Below are 17,312 nucleotides of genomic sequence, written 5' to 3' on the forward strand. Positions count from 1 at the left end.
AATGATGCTAGCAAAAGCATATTTCCATCTTCTGTCCTGGAGAAAAATCCCAGTTTTAACATTCATGATGGCTCATGTTTCCTGAATATACTGATGAACTGGGTAAGCTGTTGCCACGGTAACTTCACTGTATTAAGCCCGCACCAAAGTAACTTTCTTTGCATATGCTACAGAAAACATTAGGAGGGTACTGGTTTGCTGTGACACCAATTAAGTCTATTGTATAGTGTGGACCATTAGGTTTGCACCTCTATTCTGGTTTAAACTCACTTTCACCCTCTTGAAAGCCACCTATTGTATAGTGCTGGGACTGTGTTCTCAGCAAGAGATTGCGCTCTCCTTTTCAGGGCTCATTAATCCGTGACTTAAATACATTGTAAGCACACATATCTGAAGTCGCGCTGAACGGTGCTCAGCCAAACATTTTTCATTATAGCTAATATAATGCCCTTCATCAGGCTGAGGAAGCGTCTGCAGTTAGTCTGATCAACTGCAGACGCTTCCTCAGCCTGAAGAAGGGTATTTGTACCCAAAAAGCTTGCAAAGAAGAATTTTCCCAACTATTTAAGTTGGTCTAACAAAAGAGGTTAGATTTACCCAAAGAACCTTGTCTGCCAAGGTCCTTAGAACAACATGGCTACAACCTATACCCCTAAAGCAGTATCAGGAATGCAGTTTCCTCTCAGTAATTAATGCAAGAACAAGGACAACAACTGTTGCAGGAGAAACACAGGGTAAAAAGGAGTCTCAGTAGGATGGAAACTTTATGAGTTTCTATCTAAAATATATTTATAATTCCTATAGCTACACAGCTGTTTCTCCTTCAGACCAAAGGAAGGGGTACCTGATGCTCAAAAAAAGTCCAATAAGGGATATCACAAAAAAGTCTTACCTCTTGACATAGCTTCAAATGTTTTCTATGATTGATTTGGGATCTCAGTCAATTTTTCTTTTTAAAAACTACCCAGTTCTGGTACTATAAACTCAAATTATAATAAAATGTCACACAGCATTAATAAATTTTGGAAGGGCTTTAGGCATCATTAGCAAGCTGATGGAGAAAAATGCCACCTTTGCAATGAGGCAAACTAAGAAAGATGCAAAATTCTTGCATTTCAGAATATTTAATATATAACCTGGGGATTACTTACTCCTCTGCTAACAAGGAGTAAGTTTCTGTTCCTTCTTTTTTCATGTTTTTGTGACACTATCTAGCAGAATTTGGAGACTCATTAGAATCTGACAGGCTGCACCATGAGCACTTCTGCTATGGCCTTGAACTTGTAACCTCTGGGCTGTCAACTCTGTGCCTTAGAACCAATACCACCCCAGCCCCTCTGGTTTCACTGAAATGAGAACTTCGCCATAAGTTTAAAAGTGGCCATAATGCTACCCTACACAAGTTTTTTTTAAAAAGGGTCTAAATCTTTAATAACGTTCCTTAAATTTAAATATAAATGTGTAAAATTATTTAAATGCAGGAGTTTGTAGAATAGCTAGCAAGTTCAGTCATAAAAATACCTGAACATCTCGTGACCGCTCATAGGCCTGATAAGCCACCTTCTCCTCTATGCTAGCTAGCTCTTGTTTCAAGTTTGCTGTTTCATGCTGATGGAGGTCAGTCAGATCATTTAGCTGGTCTTCCAATCGTTCATACCTTTTCAGGAAAAAAAAAAATCAAGTCTAAATTATCTCCTATACAAGTGTGGTTACATCTTTTGAAGAGATGTGCTATTCCATACTCTTATGCCAAACCACCACCACTTTGATTTGCAATAAAAATTAGTGAAAGTAAAACATCCATGCACCCATTTACTCAACACCCTAAAAGTTATTTGCAAGTATGTTGGTGGTATAACAGAAAATATCATTTAAAATAACCACCCAATTCATGACTTCACATCTCAGACTGAAATTCATTGTGGTGGGTTTTATATATTTTCCCCTCATCTCCATCTAAAATAATCTGCCTTCCCTTCACCTTGAGAACAATAAAACAAGGGATTTTTTTAATAAATACTATGCTTTATACTAATGGGTTTTTTTTTCCCTATTTACAAAGACGACATGCATCTCATTAACCAAAATGCTGATTTTCGCAATTAATATGACATTTGATATTTGGATACATTTTACTTGGCCAAGATTTTAAAGGGTGACTGATATCAAATCTAACACCCAAGAAGCTCAAAATTTCAGAGTTCAGGTGATTAGTGCATTCTAAAGAATCACGTGCATCTCATGCTACAGTTTAAAAAATGGAGATGTCCAAAATTCACTGTTTACCTTGGGCGGGGGGAAATACTAAAAAACAATCTTGGTTTGTGTCTAAGTGTTTTGCTCCAGGTCTGGATTTTATGCAGAACATACATCATTGCCCATAATGGATGTTAAAAGGTTAATTTCCAAGTAGTTTAGGACCATAAAAGGATGTTTTGTTAAAGCATTTAAAATGACATACTGCTGTAGTTTATTGCACTGTCTCTCAAAATTGCATTGGGTAACTATGGGCTTGGGAACATTCATAATGCCAAACTGCAGGAAATGACTTGGGAATAAGAATGCACTGTTAATTGTAGAAGTAGCTCTATTACATCACAGATTGTTTATCAGGTTCTAAATGGAAATAAATCAAAACCTTTCCTCTGACTATGACAGCAATGGCAACAACTGTATGCAATATTCATATGATACATTATGCCAGTAAAGCAAGAGGCAGATTAAAACTTTCTAGAAAAGCCTCAACTAAATGAATATAACTGTCCCATCTATCAACTTGAAGTATTATTGTTACAAATGTATTTTAGGTTAACAAAAGAAACAGCATTTTTGTAGCCAATACTTATTACTGAGAACAAAAAGGGAAGTTAATTTTTATTTGTTTTATTCATTTTTACAAACAACACATTCAAGCTCACTAATTCTTTTAAAGCATATATTTGCATTCATATGATTCTGAATCACTTCATATAACCACGCAAAAGCCATTTCAAGAAAGCATGAAAAAGAAAATACCTGTATCTTTCCTCTTGCAGCGTCTGAGAGATAAAACCATAGTCTCTTTTAAACTGTGTTTTTAAGTTCTCTATATCTTCAGCTAACTGGGATTGCGTCTCCTTTATTTCTCTCAGTTCCTCCAAGATCATAGAAAGCTTTCCTTGGTTGCCCAAAGTGCCTGATCCACCAGGCCCAAAGGAAGGGTTCCCATTGCTATCTGCAGAGCCAGATGTCCCACTCGAGCATTCATCATCGCTAATATATTTAGTTTTAGGCACAATAGTGGCACTACCACCATAGGCCCTAGGACTAGTTTCTGGCCGAAATTCATCCAGGGTGCTTTTGAGGTGGGCAATATTATCAGCACTACCAAATTTATTTCTGATCAAGTTTGCAAACTCTCTAGATTTGTTAAAAACAAACACCGGAGGTGTCAGGGACACCCCTGGCACACCCGATTTGCTGCCCTCAGCTCCATGACCAGTAGTACGAGATTTGCCGTGGACATCTTTTAAAGAGTGCTGTATATCTTTCAGACTGTCTTTGGAAATATCCTTGGTACTCTTGGAGGATCCATTTTGTTCAATGTCTTTGAGCTTTTTGTGATACTGTTCCAATTTCTTCTGCAGCTGGGCAATGGAGTGGGCAGACTTCTGGTTCTTTTTCTCAAAGACTTGTTTAATACGTCCAGCTTGTTGCTTGTCTGCACTGTTCACCAATTTTAAATATTCAGCCACATTTCCATCACGGGCTGTTTGTTCAATTTTGATCTGCTCGGTAACTTTCAGGATTTTTTGTTTCAAGCTATCTGCACTTAGTTTGACTTTGTGAAATTCTAAGACCCCATCAGGTACATCAAAGTTGAGGTTGGTGTCTGAACCCCCGCGACGAATATTAACAGGCAAACTCAGGGTATTCATGTCATGTCTTTCCACCTGAAAAAGATTAAAAATTGAAATTGGAAACAGCTACTTCCATTTTATGTTTTGATTTCCAAACTATTTATAAGAAAAGCTGAGAGCACAAAGGAACTTACAAGAACAGAACATGCTGAATGCATATTAAACTATTTTTCATATCATATGGTAAAATGTTGAAAGTGAAGACTTTGTTATTTAGCCATGTAAAACACAAGTAGATTTCACCCTCTGGCTTGACTACCGATACCCAGGTGACTTGCTTTCATTTTAAAACAGTAATATTGCTTTTCCCAGTAGGTAAGTAAACAATTATGCTGTGATCACCTTTAAGCACCTCTTATGGACCTTTTCTTCAGCAAGTTGAACAAACTGAGGCTTGTTTTCCTAGCATGCCTCATTTTTGTGGCCTTCCTTTGAAACAGCTTTAGTAATTCCACACCTTCACATGTGGACCAGAACTTGACAATCTTCAAAGTGCAATCTTACCAATGACATGCAGAGAGGCAAAATTGCTTCCCTATTTCTTCCTGATATTCTCCTTTTTATAAATCAAAAGATGATATTAGCTCTTTTCATCAGAGCATTTGACTAAGAGCTGCCATTAACTACAATGACGCACAAGTCCTTCCTGGATTTGCTGATTTCTAACACATCCTGTAGGTGTAACCTGCTTGCTGAGGGCATGTGTAGACGAAACGGGGGCCCTAAATTGAAGCAGTGGGTTTTAAAAAATACTGCTTCAATTTAGGGTTGATTAAACCCCCCTGTCATCCACACACCCTGCTGACTTACCTGCCTCTCCGGCAGGGAGGGGAGAGCAAGCTGCTGGCAGGCAGAGCAGTCCCTGGGCTGTGGAAGGTGGGCGGCATGCTTCCCTCCATGGCAGTGGAGGCTCCCCCCTAGGCAGCACCTGGCTTGGGTGGTCCCAGGGGTCATCACAGCCACAGAGGGAAGCACCAGGCCCTTGTGCAGCTCAGGCAGGCAGGCTCTGGGGGTTGGGAGCGAAAGCGATCAGGCTTGCTGCTTTTCCCGGGCTGCTGTCAGGCTGCCTGCACGGGCTTCCTGCAGAGCTGTGGAGCTGCATGGAGTCTGGTGCTTCGCTCCATGGCTGTAGGGGCAGCTCAAAGGAGTTTTAGTTTGCTGCACCCCAAGTTGTTTACGGTGCATTACACCACTGAATTTCCTACAGCAGCTGGAATTAACGTGCAATACATCCCTGAGGCATGCAAACACCAAGACAGTTAAAGCAGTGTAAAAGCACTTAGCCCACTTCAAAGTGTCGTGCACACATGCCTCTCATTCCGTTTACACGCAGCCCGAGTTCCTAGATGTAATACCTGGCATTTGGCTGTATTAACACATTTTGTTATAACCCATATAACCATTTAACCAAGGGGATTCAGAACACTCTGGTATCAGTAACCCATTTTCGTTATTTACTATGTACCAATCTTTGGATCATCTGCAAACTTTACTAGTAAAACACTGTAAAAGTTATCATCTAAATAAGTGATTCTCAACCAGGGTGCTGTAGTCACATTCTGTGAGATGCCACACTGTTAGGTGTGTAAACATGATAAACAAGATAAACCCAAAGATTTCACACAGGAATTCATAACATTAAAATAATTCTGACCTGTTGTGGTCTGAGTTCTTTCCAACAGAAAACTTGTTCTATTATTTTTCTGTAGGCAAGAAACGGGTGAAAATTAAAAGCTGGCATTTTCAAAGTGGTGGCTTGGATCTAACGAGCTGCACAGAGGGCTAACCTGACTCTAAAAGGTTGAGAACCACTGATCTAGATCACCAATATGTATATTAAGCAGCACAGATTTCAGAACCAAACGCTAGGTGATCCTGTTAATAATATTCCATGCTCATTGATGTCTCTCCTTGAGCAACCAAACTGAAAACTAATGACAAGACACCGAGTCTTGCATTCAGCTTCCATATAGATCAGATCCATTTCATATATCTCAGAAGGTAATGTGTTGAATAGCCCATGACAAAACAGCTTTTAAATGCTACTCTTCGGACATATGTCACCAGTTGTTAGGACTTTTTTTTACCTATACCTTCCTTGCACTTTTACCAATATGGGGACATGCAAGGGTGATGCAAAAATAAAAAAATAAATTCAAGTTTTAATACAAGGGGCATGCAGAAGAAATGCCTATAAATACAAAAAAGAGACAGGCTGAGACTTAATTAGCCAAACATTTAATGCACTAACTTCAACTAGCCCAAACAGCATCTACGTGCGTCTTTGTTGACTTGCAAGTACTGTTTATGAAGTCTGATGCTGATGAACATAAAAAAAAAAGTCAGCACAGCACAGCATTCATGTTTATGTTTGTGTTACAAAGCCCTTAGGAAGAATGCAGACAGCACAGTTCTGACACTCGTCGTTTTCTGTTAGGCATATTGCTTACATCACTGTGGTAGTGATGACCTGTGGATCTCAGCAGGATGCTTGCAGGAAAAAGTATTTAGCAACATTTGACAACTCAAATTGGGATATACCACATTTACTCAAATATAAGATGGCCCTGATTTTATAAGATGATTCCCCAATAATTAAATTCTATATATGGACAATGTATAAGTTTTATACAATTTTCCAGGTATAGAATCTAATCATAGGAAGTTTGTCTTGAATTTGTCAACCTCACACTGCTACAGCAGGGAAAATATTGGCTGGGGAGTCAGAAACCCCCCTGCCCTGTCCCTCTATCTTCTTTTCCCTGCAACTCCTTCCCCTTCCCCTTCTTGTCAGACCCTACTCTCCATGAGCACATAGAAGTAAGGAACAAATTTGAAATAACTGACCTTGAAATAACCATAGCTGTAGTAATTTGCATATATTACCCATACACTTTTCATCCAGAACTGATACATCTTACCCTTTTTTGAAACTGCTGCTAGTTTTAACACAGGTACTCCATAAAACACACTTAAGTAGCATTTGACACCTACTTATATGTAGAACAAGCAATGCATGATAACTAGCCCAAAGCCAAAAGCTCACGATTCACCATACAGTCCATTGTGCTGGGCCTCACTAGAGTCTAAAGCATGAACCAAGTGTTCTTGTCACAAGTCCTGGGATCCTCCAAAAATACATATGCAGATAAGGCATAGGGCAACCTGGTCTACCTTCACCTTGTGAAGCATGGAGGCTACACTAATCATATGGGACAGGCTGAAACAACAGAGGGATTCTGGCTGAACTGTCTGGGGCCCTGTTTGGTGACATTTGCCAGACACTTAAGGCCAGTGAAGAAACAAGAAGCAATGGAAATGGAAAAGCCACAGCTCAGCTGTGGTGGGAGTGAAAGCAGTCAGACTGCATTCAATAAAGGCTCACCATGACTTGAAAAACAGTTGGTGCTGAAGGGGAATGCACTCAGTAGGCACTACCATTTACCTTATTCAGAGGGGTTGCACTAACCTTCTTGTGGTAGGTTCCCATCAACATGTTTGCCCAATATGGGTCATGTACCACTTTTGGTGGTAGCTGCATTTAAATCAACAACTGCCTGGTTGGTTTCCATTACTAAGCACATGCTATGTTTAACAGCAGTTCAGAGATAGACAATGTATTTAATTAAGTTTTCTTAAATGCATATGTAAGACGAGGGGCTTTTTTGTTGCAAATACTGATGGGGTCAACAGACATTTACACAGCCTGGGACAGTGTTCTATTCAGAACAATACTTTAGCTGAAATTCTCATCTCCAGAAATACTATCTTCCCCCCTTAATGGGTCATAGAGAAAATGCAAACAAGTAAAGGCAACTTAGAATGTATATATCCCCTTGCAGAAATGGCTAAGAAATCCTCACCAAGCTTTTAAGATGAATACACCTCTCCAGTTTCCATCTACAGAAAACTGACACACAGAGAAGACACGTAACTTGTCTAAGGCCACGCGTAAGTCAGCAGACACAGGAGTTTGCATACTAAGGTCCCTAGCTGTCACTGTGTAAAGTTTATCAGATAAATTACTCCATCTAGCTAAACCAGTAAACAAAAGAGCCCAACATAAAACATTAATTTCTTGAAACAATACAAGTCACTTCTGTAGAAGCCTTGACACAAAAAAACAAAACACTTTCAACTAAATTGATGAGCCACACATACAGTCAGACACTTTGCTAATCTTATCCAGGACAAACTGTACATACTTCCAAGGATGGGTGGGGCTGATTAAAATCTTTATACAGAACTTACTTACTTCCTTTAGTACAAAAAAAAATTGTTCTAAAAATATAATAATTGGAGGCAAGCCTGAACCAGGTCTTTTTCCCTTATTACAAAGTGCTGAAATATTAGGGGTGCTGACAGATGTAAACCAAACCCCACCCCCCAAAAGCCCAGCACTTTACTGGAAGAGGAAGCGCTTCAGTCTGACCCAGTTCCCCAGTGTTTGTCTAGAACGGGCACTTCCATGGGGCTTTTTGGCGATTTTATCTAAAGCAGATTCAAATCAGCTCTTAGATAAAAATGCCAAAAAACCCTGCTGAAATGCTTGATCTATACAGATGTTGGGTGAACCGAGTCAAACTAACATGGTGCCTCTTCTGGGCATGCACTGCACTCAGTCCAGGGGCACAATAAGCTGAAAGCAAAGCACCATCTTTTTCTCCCTTAGTGGTCACAAAGCTAAGCTGTTGTCCATGCTCTCTGCTTCCTCAGAACTACCGCCTAATTGGTAAAAAGGCAAAAGGCCACTGTGGGAAGCAGCAGCATACCAGGAAGTGGTAGCTAATGGTCAGACATTTTCAGAGAATAGCAAATTTGCTCCCAAGCGCCAGGAAAACTATTCACATTGGAAAAGTGTTTTAGCATTGTGAATCTTGATACACAAAATTACTGGAAGAGAAAATGGTGAAAATGGTGACCTCCTTTTCAGTTCAGTGTTTCAAGTACTCATCTTGAATGTTAGAAATTAAGATGCCCTCTTCTGCCCAAGGACACTTGAACCCGCAAGCTTGGGAAGTGCCCTACTCAACAGGTTAAAGGGCATTCTTGGAAAAGGGTTTGCAATCTCTCTTGCTGACACTTCCTCCCTGTATAAACAAACAGTAATTGGAAGAGGGACAAAGACCCTCCCAGCTGTCAAGGGAATGAGGCAAAAACTGTCTAAGGTCTTGGTCTTTTTTGTGTGATTTTTTTTCATTTATTTATAGAAAGAGAAACAGTTCAAAAAGGTGGGACTGAGGTAGTCCCATCCCATTGTACCTATAACCCAGTGATTAAAGATACTGCCCTGAGTCAATCGTTCCTCCTCAGTCCTTCCTGCTAGACCTGTTCTACTTTGAGACAGAAACAGGAGAGGGACAGACTCTTCAGCTTGGTGATTAAGACATTGGCCTGGCAAGTAGAACACTCACTGAGTTCCAGTTTTTTCTCCAGGTATTTGTACAAAGTGCAACAGTGTAAACAACAGATATTGAGAAGCCCAGCCTTATTACAGAGCATCCTACACCGTGGCTGTTATGCTACTCCTTTAGGAGGTGGGTTCAAATCCCTTGTAAGTAGGAGGTGGGAATTTAACCCAGGTCTCCCATACCCTATGCAAGTGCTAACTGCCAAGCTATTGGAAAGAAGAAAAATATCACTATGAACACCAGCCTTTTATTTCCTTTGCTCTTATTACAAGAGTCGGGAACAAGAATTATTCTGTATTAAACAAAAACTTTTATTTTTGTTGTTTTCTTCATCCCTATTTTTGGCTACTGAACTGTTTGTAAAACCAGTAGGAGCACCAATTACCATCACACTAAAGATGCAAGAAGCTTACCTGGGACAAGAGAAGGAAAGCCCTAAACACAGCCTGCCGGGGGAAGGTAAGAATGAAGCAGAAACATCCTGCATCTGGCCTAAAAGAACAGTAAATGGGACACTGGGGTGCAAGCTGCTGAGCCTCAGAAGAAAGCAATCCCAAAAGAAAAGTGGCACTAGGCCAGCATGAGGAAGGAAAAGCATTAGCTGGGAGATTGAAGGAATCCACAGTGCTTAGGTGGATTAGAGAGACATCTGCACAGAGCAAGCCCCCTTGGGGAAAAAGAGAGACAAACATATGCAAAGCATACGAATAGCGTAGCCGTTCCTGAAGTGTTCAGCTCGTTTTTTCCACAGAGGGGAGAGGGATCAGGAAAAGACATGAAAACATTTTTGTGTTATGGGTGGGGAGGGTTGCAAGGTCACACACTTAACTTCCCAAGAGCAAGCAGCTATTTGTAATGTTTCCTTAAGACTGCATTAAAGAGCTGTATTCCTTGAGCCCAGCAACCTGGGTACTTCTGCCTAGAAAGCCAGAATGCAGCAGAGTTGTGTGGGAGCTTGCCTGTCATGCACCATGAGCCCTTTCCTGGGCTGTTCATAGGAACCTTTTTAGAGGCTGGTACACAGTGGTACAGAGGAGAGGAAAACCAGATGGGCTGTGGAGAACAATGAATTAAAAGAGCAACGTGTTAAGGACTTTAATAGCATCTAGGCTAAATAAGCCTGAGAGAAACATAACATTGGTGAGACGGCAACCAGCCATTCACATAATTATTTTTTAAGTACAGTATTGCCTAGACACAGATCGGAGACCCACTACCCTAAATGCTGCACAGACTTGGTACAAAAGGGACTATACCCTTCCTTAAAAGGATGCAAGGTGTGTATGAAATGCACAGAAGAGGAGGAGAGGGAAAACAGGAGAACAGTAACAATAATATGTATGCAGACTAAATCAGAACCCTGCAATGACATTTCTGTAGATTGATAGTCTTTAATAGGCTTTCACAGGTATAACCGATTACAGTTCAGTAAATAATCCCATGAAGGATGCGCAGGTTTGTTCTTTCCGTTGGATTGTTTCTGCAACACTAAAAAGACCTCCTCATTCCCCTCAGCCCCTTCCCCCTCACACACCACTTTGGTGAAGTATTATTTTTGTCCCTAACTGGTAGGTATAGGACTCTACATACACCAAAATTATCTCTAGACCTGTTAGGTAACATTGTACAAACTTGTCTTTTCCCAGCATTTTTATTTGCCAAAGCAGAAATGTGCACTTAGAAGGTTTTACTAATCTTCCAAATCCTCTGGGTTTTTTAAGATCTGAATGTTCAGCCTGATGTGAAAGGCTGAAACTAACCCTTAACAGGACATCAAGGCTAGGGACAAAAGTTACATATAAACCGGTTTAAGTGACCAGAAACTGACTTAAACCTGTAACAGTACAGAAGTTCAGTGCACATAAGCCAGACTCAAAATTGGTTTATGATAAATCTGGTTGAACATAGTATCAGACTTAACTGATTGAGGTCAAATTGTTTTATGCAATTTCTGTCCCAGACCCCTTCCTGGTTCAAGTTAAATTACGGTCCCCTAGCATGTTTTGCAGGCTGAGGCTGGGCTGTGCTGTTTGCTGGAACGGAGCAGAGTTGGCCAGGCCCCTCTGCTCTCTAGCTGGAGCAGTGACAGCTGGCTGACAATGGGGTAGGTGTGCTGGGGACACAGCCCCTGCCAGACTCTTCCTCACTAGAGTGGAGGGGGCAGGGGTATGGGTTAACAAGCTCAGGCAAAGGGGAATTAAACCTCCCTGCCTCCCCTCTCCCACCAGCAGGGACCCCAGCAGGGGTCTACCCGACATTTCCCCTCTGCTCCTGGCTCAGCACAACCAGGGACTCCCAGAGGCCCCCTCCCAGCTAGGGGGTGATCCTGCTACACCTTCCCAAGTGCTGGGGTCAGGGTTTTGCTTAGGCCAGCACAAGAGCAAAGGCCAGATCAGTGAAACAGCCCCAAGCCCAGGTGGGGGCATGCACAGAGGGATCTGCCACTTGCACACTGTATTTAACTTGGTTCCAATTTGTTCCAAGTTATTTTTTATTCATATCAACTTCAGTAGCTGCTGTATTGTAAGTAATCTAATTTTTATGCCCAGGGACTCTAATCTGATTCTTTCAAAGAACTTTTTTTTTTTTTTTTTTTTTTAAATAAGAGTATACCAATTTTCTATTGACTACCCAATGATCATCTTGGTTGGCAAAGACTATTCAGGGAAAACAAGGACACCTAGACCTAGTCTGCTTATGGTTGAAAGTTCATAGGAAGGTAGGGCTGGAAGAGACCTCATTGGTTCATCTACTCTAGCCCCCTGCTCAAGGCATGATCACCCCTGACTAAACCATTCCAGCAAAGCATCTGTCCATCCTGATATTGAAAATTTCCAAGGATGGAGATTCCACAACTTTTCTATGGCTTGACCACCCTCATATTCAGAAAGTTCTTCCTAAGTCTCCAACCTAAATTTCCTTTGCTGCAGTTTGGGACCATTCCTCCTAGTCCTGTCTCTTACAGCCACAGACAAAAGGCTAGTCTCCATCCTCTTTGTAATTATCCTTTGGGTATTTAAAGACTTATCTAGTCCCCCTATCACTGCTCTCTTCTCTAAACTAAATAATCCTAGCTCTTCCAACCTTTCCTTATAAGTCATGTTTCCCAAGTCTCTAAACATCTGTTCCAGCTCTCTGCTGGACTCTTTCAAGCTGTTTCCACCCTTGAAGTATAGGGTTCAAAACTGGACACATTACTTCAGGAAAGGACTCACCACTGCCAAACAGTGCAAAAGATCCCTTGATTTGCAAGAGAGACTCCTGTTAATATAACCCAACAAAAGTACACTGTTGGCTCATATTCAGCAGTGTCTGCTGTATGGTCTCTGCAGTATTCCGGCCTAGCCAATCATTCCCCAGTCTGATCTGTGCATGCAATTACTGTTCCAAGCACAGGGCTCCTTGTTGAACACTTGCACTTCAACAAGATTCCTTGTAGAATCTCATCTCATTGATTGAGGACCATTTCTCCAGTCACCCTGGATCCTAGCCCTTTCCTTCAGTACGTGCATATGCACTCAACTTGGTGTGATCTGCAAATTTGCTAAGTGTGCACTCAAATCTTATCATCCAAATTATTAATGAAAATATTAAACAACACAAGACCTAGGACAGACCCCTTGGAAACCCCAGTTGACACTTTTTTCCAACTAGATATTCAGCCATTGATGACTACTCATTGAACAGCATGCTCCAGATAATATTGTAAGATGGCTACAAAACTTTCACCTAGTGTGCATTTCCTTAGTTTGCTAATGAGAATAGTGTGAGAGACTGTGTTAAAAGCCTTGCTGAAGTCAAGGTATATCACATCTACTACTTCTCCCTGGCCCCATTCCCCCCAGCAGAGCCTCTCATCTTATCAGAGAAGGAATTCAAGTTGGTCAGGCATAACTTGCTCTCAGTATGTCCATACCAGCTGTTCCTGATCACCACTTTCTCTTCTAGGTGCTTCAAAATAGGTTCCTTGAGGACCTGCTCCATGATATGCTCAGGTATCGAGGTCAGGCTGACTGGTCGGTAAGTCCCCAGATCCTCCTCCTCCCATTTTTATACATGGGCACTATATTTGCCCTTTTCCAAACCCAGGACCTCACCCCCTATTTCCACAAGCTCTCAAAAAGGGTCTAGAGCTAATGGCTCTGATATTACCTCCTCCCATCCCTTCAATATCCCAGAGTGCTTGCCATCCAGCTTTGCTAACTTGAAGGCATGTAGCTTATCTAAATATTCACTTATCTGTTCCTCCACTACTTTATGCTGCTGGTCTCCTTCCCTAACTTTGCTATCAATTGCACTCATCCATATTTGTGAAGGCTGAAGTTATAAAAAGGCATTAAATATTTCCACTATCTCTGCGTTCATCATCTGTAACAATACTGCCTTCTGCATGGGACCCAGAGTTTCTTTGTCTTTCTCCTGGCATTCTTGTAGAATCCCCTTTTGTATCCCTTGACAGTTGCATCTCAGTTGTGCCTTGGCCTTCCTAATTTTCTCTCTGGACCCCCATGCAATACTCTTACACTCTTCTGCAGTACTATGACCAAGTTTCTACTTTGAGTAGGATTCCTTTTTGAGTTTCAACTCATTGAAGATTGCTACCTATCCAGGCTGTTCTGTTGCATATCCCGTTGTTCCACCATGTGAGGATAGCTTGCTTCTGCATCCTTAATATGGCCTCCTTAAAAGTACAGCCATCTTTCCTGAACTCCTTTTTCCCTCAGACTCCACACGTCCCTCCACCCCCCCCGGTATCCTGCCCATGAATTCCTTAAGTGTTCAAGTTGTCACTTTGGAAATCCAGTGTCCTTATTTTGCTGCTCTCCTTCCTTCTCCCCTGCAGATTCTGCACTTGATCATTTCCACAGACACCGTCATCCAAGTTACCTTCTACCTTCACAACCAGTTCCCTGTTCCTGTAAATTCTGCAAGAAGGTGAAGCACGGACTCACTATCCCCATACTATCAGAGAAACAGTGGAATTTTACACCTAGTGTAGACTTAGAAAGCTGCAGTTTATTTGGCAAACAGGATAATCTTCACTACCTTTCACAGTGGGGTGGGGGGGTGAGGGGGGTGCACAACATAGAAGGAACCAGGCAATGGACAGATGTGAAGATTTGCTTTGAATTCCACCACCCTTTGGAATTCAGTTTCTTTCAGCTCCTCTCTGGTGAGCACAGTTTATTAATAGGAGTCATTAAAATGTTCTCTTTTCAAATCAAAACAAAATCACTTTCTGGTGCTCTCTGGTTTCCATAGCAATATAAGAAAATGCTAGGGAGTCCTGGAATCCCAGGTGTTCAGAATGGTTGCTCCATTAAGAGAGATTGCAGAATTTATTACAATGCTGTACCAGAGTTCCTGTGGAAGACGAGTGCCTTTACACTTGAGAAAATTTCCCAGACTATGCTTGGTATGGATAGACCTATGTATGGGTAGTGTTTTAGAGATTGCTACAAGACATGCTATATCATTTTCTAAACTAATTATCTAATTCAATTCTTATTGCTTGTGATGAACACTTCTCCACTAAGGTGCTGAGGTGAGAATTACATTTTCCAGGTAATGTGAAAAACAGCTTGGAAGAGCTAGGTAAACCATCATACAACTACAATTTTCAAATTTTTTCTATGAATGAAATTTGACCAGAAGCTATGCCAGATAATAGGTCCCTGCCTCTCTTCTCCAGACCACATATCCCCATCATATCTATACAAAAAACTGCTTCTTCCATGTTGATAAAGTCACTGAAACCCAACCTGCTCTGCATTGTGGCAATTTTCTTTCATTCTGATAGATTGTTTTCCTTGAATCTCCAGCTTTTTAAATCATATTACCACTTGTGAATTTCAGCTCGCATTAAACAGTTTCTAACCTTCATGGGTTACAAAAATAAGCTTAGAAATATAAACACTAACAACAATCTTATTTAAAACTCCTTTAATTGTGGTTTTCGTCCCCTGAAAAAGGTCATAATTTCTAAGGCAATTTCATGACGTTTGGGAGGTCTAGCTCCTAACCTTTCAGTAGCTGGGGTTGGCAAGGCAGGTACTGGTAATTTGCATAGCACATTTACTCTTGAAAACTGATTGAAGAACACTTGCACAGAGGACAGATACTCTGCCAATAGGGCCTTTGATGTTCTATTGCTAATGTAGAGTCCAGAAATTACATTAAGAGATTATAAATCTCCCTGAACCTGGATACAGGAACCACAGTCTGCAGAGGGGCACATGGTCAGATCCAAATTGTTCTCATATGCACTTCAGCAAATTAATAAGCAAGCAAGCAAGGTACTGCCAACCCCAACACAATCAATGGAGAGATGTGGTTGCCTCCAACAGGATAACCTGTATCACCTAAGCACTGCACAGGTACCGATTTCTGATTTTTAAACCAGTGACAGTCTAGTGGAAAATGCATTAACAGACCTGGCAGCAGAACCCAGGATTTCACCATTCCCAGGGAAGTGGCCTCCTCACTGGACTCTGAAGTTAGGCTTAATCTTCTAACCCCACAAGTCACTGGTGCTTAGTGACCCATTTCAACAGATGAAAGAGTCTTTCTGCCCAGACTAGACTACAGCCTAGAGGTTAGGGCATTCTCCTGGGAAACAGGAGATGTGGTTTATGGCTGTGAAGGTCCTAAATCCAAATCTTCCACTTGAAGGGTAAATGATGCTGTCATCAGACGACTGTGAAAAAAGCATGAGCTATCACCAAATCACTACAAACAGTATGGGAGAGTGAATATATGGTGCTGTGCTTATGCTGTTGGTGTCAGTTGTGTACCAGGTATGCTCTCTGAACACATAACAAATGAGTGGTTTGGTGGAATTTAGATACCTGCCAACACTAATCTGACTCCGCACAGAGCAAAAATGGGATTTCGGTATATAGGTGGCTGATTTGGTTGCTTCCAGGCATGCACACAAGTCAAAACTAAAATATCTAAGGAAATGTTCGTGCCAAAAAGGAGCTACCTAATAATTCTAGGTGCCCAAGTAGTTTTGTGGACGTTGGAAAAGAGCTGATCTTGATTTATTTTGCGATTTGTGTGCATACAGAAATGCAGGTCCCCACTGTAACTGAGAATGCTTTGCAGGAAGTGTTCTGAGTTGCAAGGAACTCCTGGAACAAACAGAAGTTCAAAGTTGGTTCCAAAGGGGAGGAGAATTTAGCTGCTGGCTGTGAGTCTGCAGCTAGTTTTCCCTAGCAATGGTCCATTCTCTCTTCTAGCCTGTCCCTGTTTCAGAATGGGAGGGGAGAAAGGGAGCAGAGAGAGCTCATTCTAGGGGATCCCCAGCCAGCACAGGAGGGTGCAGTGGGTAAATTGAACCCCGCCACCTTGGTGAGGGGCTCCAATACACCTGCCCCACCCCTCAGCAGGGGCTGAATCCCCTTGGCCCTGACCTAACTCCCTCTGCTCCACTTCCACCCTCCCATTCTGAAAACAGAGGCTGGCAGGCAGCACAGACACAAGTTAAAGACGACGTTCTGTTTCAAAACATCTTCATCTGACCATCATGCAATGAAGGATCAAGTTTTCCATCCAAGCAACCATTTTTGAAGCAGTCTGCAGCCGTGTACTTACAGTTGGTCATGGCTAAACTGCTTTCTGTGGCCAGATCAGGCAAAAATTGTCACTTCTGTCTGTGCCTTAAGTTTCACCTATGCTCCATTCCAGCACTTTCAAAAAAATTCAGATGTGGTCCATGATCTTTTTTGTTTTTGTTACTACAAAATTAAATTTGTAAACAGTAGAACAATAGTCCATTAAAAGACAGATGATCTTGTGATTTGTCTCAACTTTGCATTGGTACATCATAGATTCATACAGGTTAGGGTCGGAAGGGACCTCAGTAGGTCATCGAGTCCGACCCCCTGCCCTAGGCAGGAAAGAATGCCGGGGTCAGACAACCCCAACTAGGTGCCTGTCCAGTCTCCCCTTGAAGACCCCCAAGGTAGGGGAGAGCACCACCTCCCTTGGAAGCCCATTC

The 17,312-nt window shown here is 41.7% G+C and overlaps 1 protein-coding gene across 2 annotated transcripts in view; it reads right to left on the reverse strand.

The window, feature by feature from the left end:
• The window catches only part of TMCC3 (transmembrane and coiled-coil domain family 3), a 208,547-nt gene that overhangs the window by 7,158 nt on the left and 184,077 nt on the right, over window positions 1-17,312 (reverse strand). For both annotated transcript variants that reach the window (XM_090042706.1, XM_090042705.1), the window contains exons 2-3: window positions 3,016-3,932; window positions 1,522-1,657 (exon numbers count right to left, since the gene is read on the reverse strand). In XM_090042706.1, the coding sequence (XP_089898832.1) occupies window positions 1,522-1,657; window positions 3,016-3,932 (1,053 nt within the window). The remainder of the gene's footprint in view (window positions 1-1,521; window positions 1,658-3,015; window positions 3,933-17,312) is intronic.

This window comes from Crocodylus siamensis, chromosome 4 (genome assembly GCF_052110815.1).
Source record: "Crocodylus siamensis isolate JL-2025a chromosome 4, ASM5211081v1, whole genome shotgun sequence".
Taxonomy (NCBI): domain Eukaryota; kingdom Metazoa; phylum Chordata; order Crocodylia; family Crocodylidae; genus Crocodylus; species Crocodylus siamensis.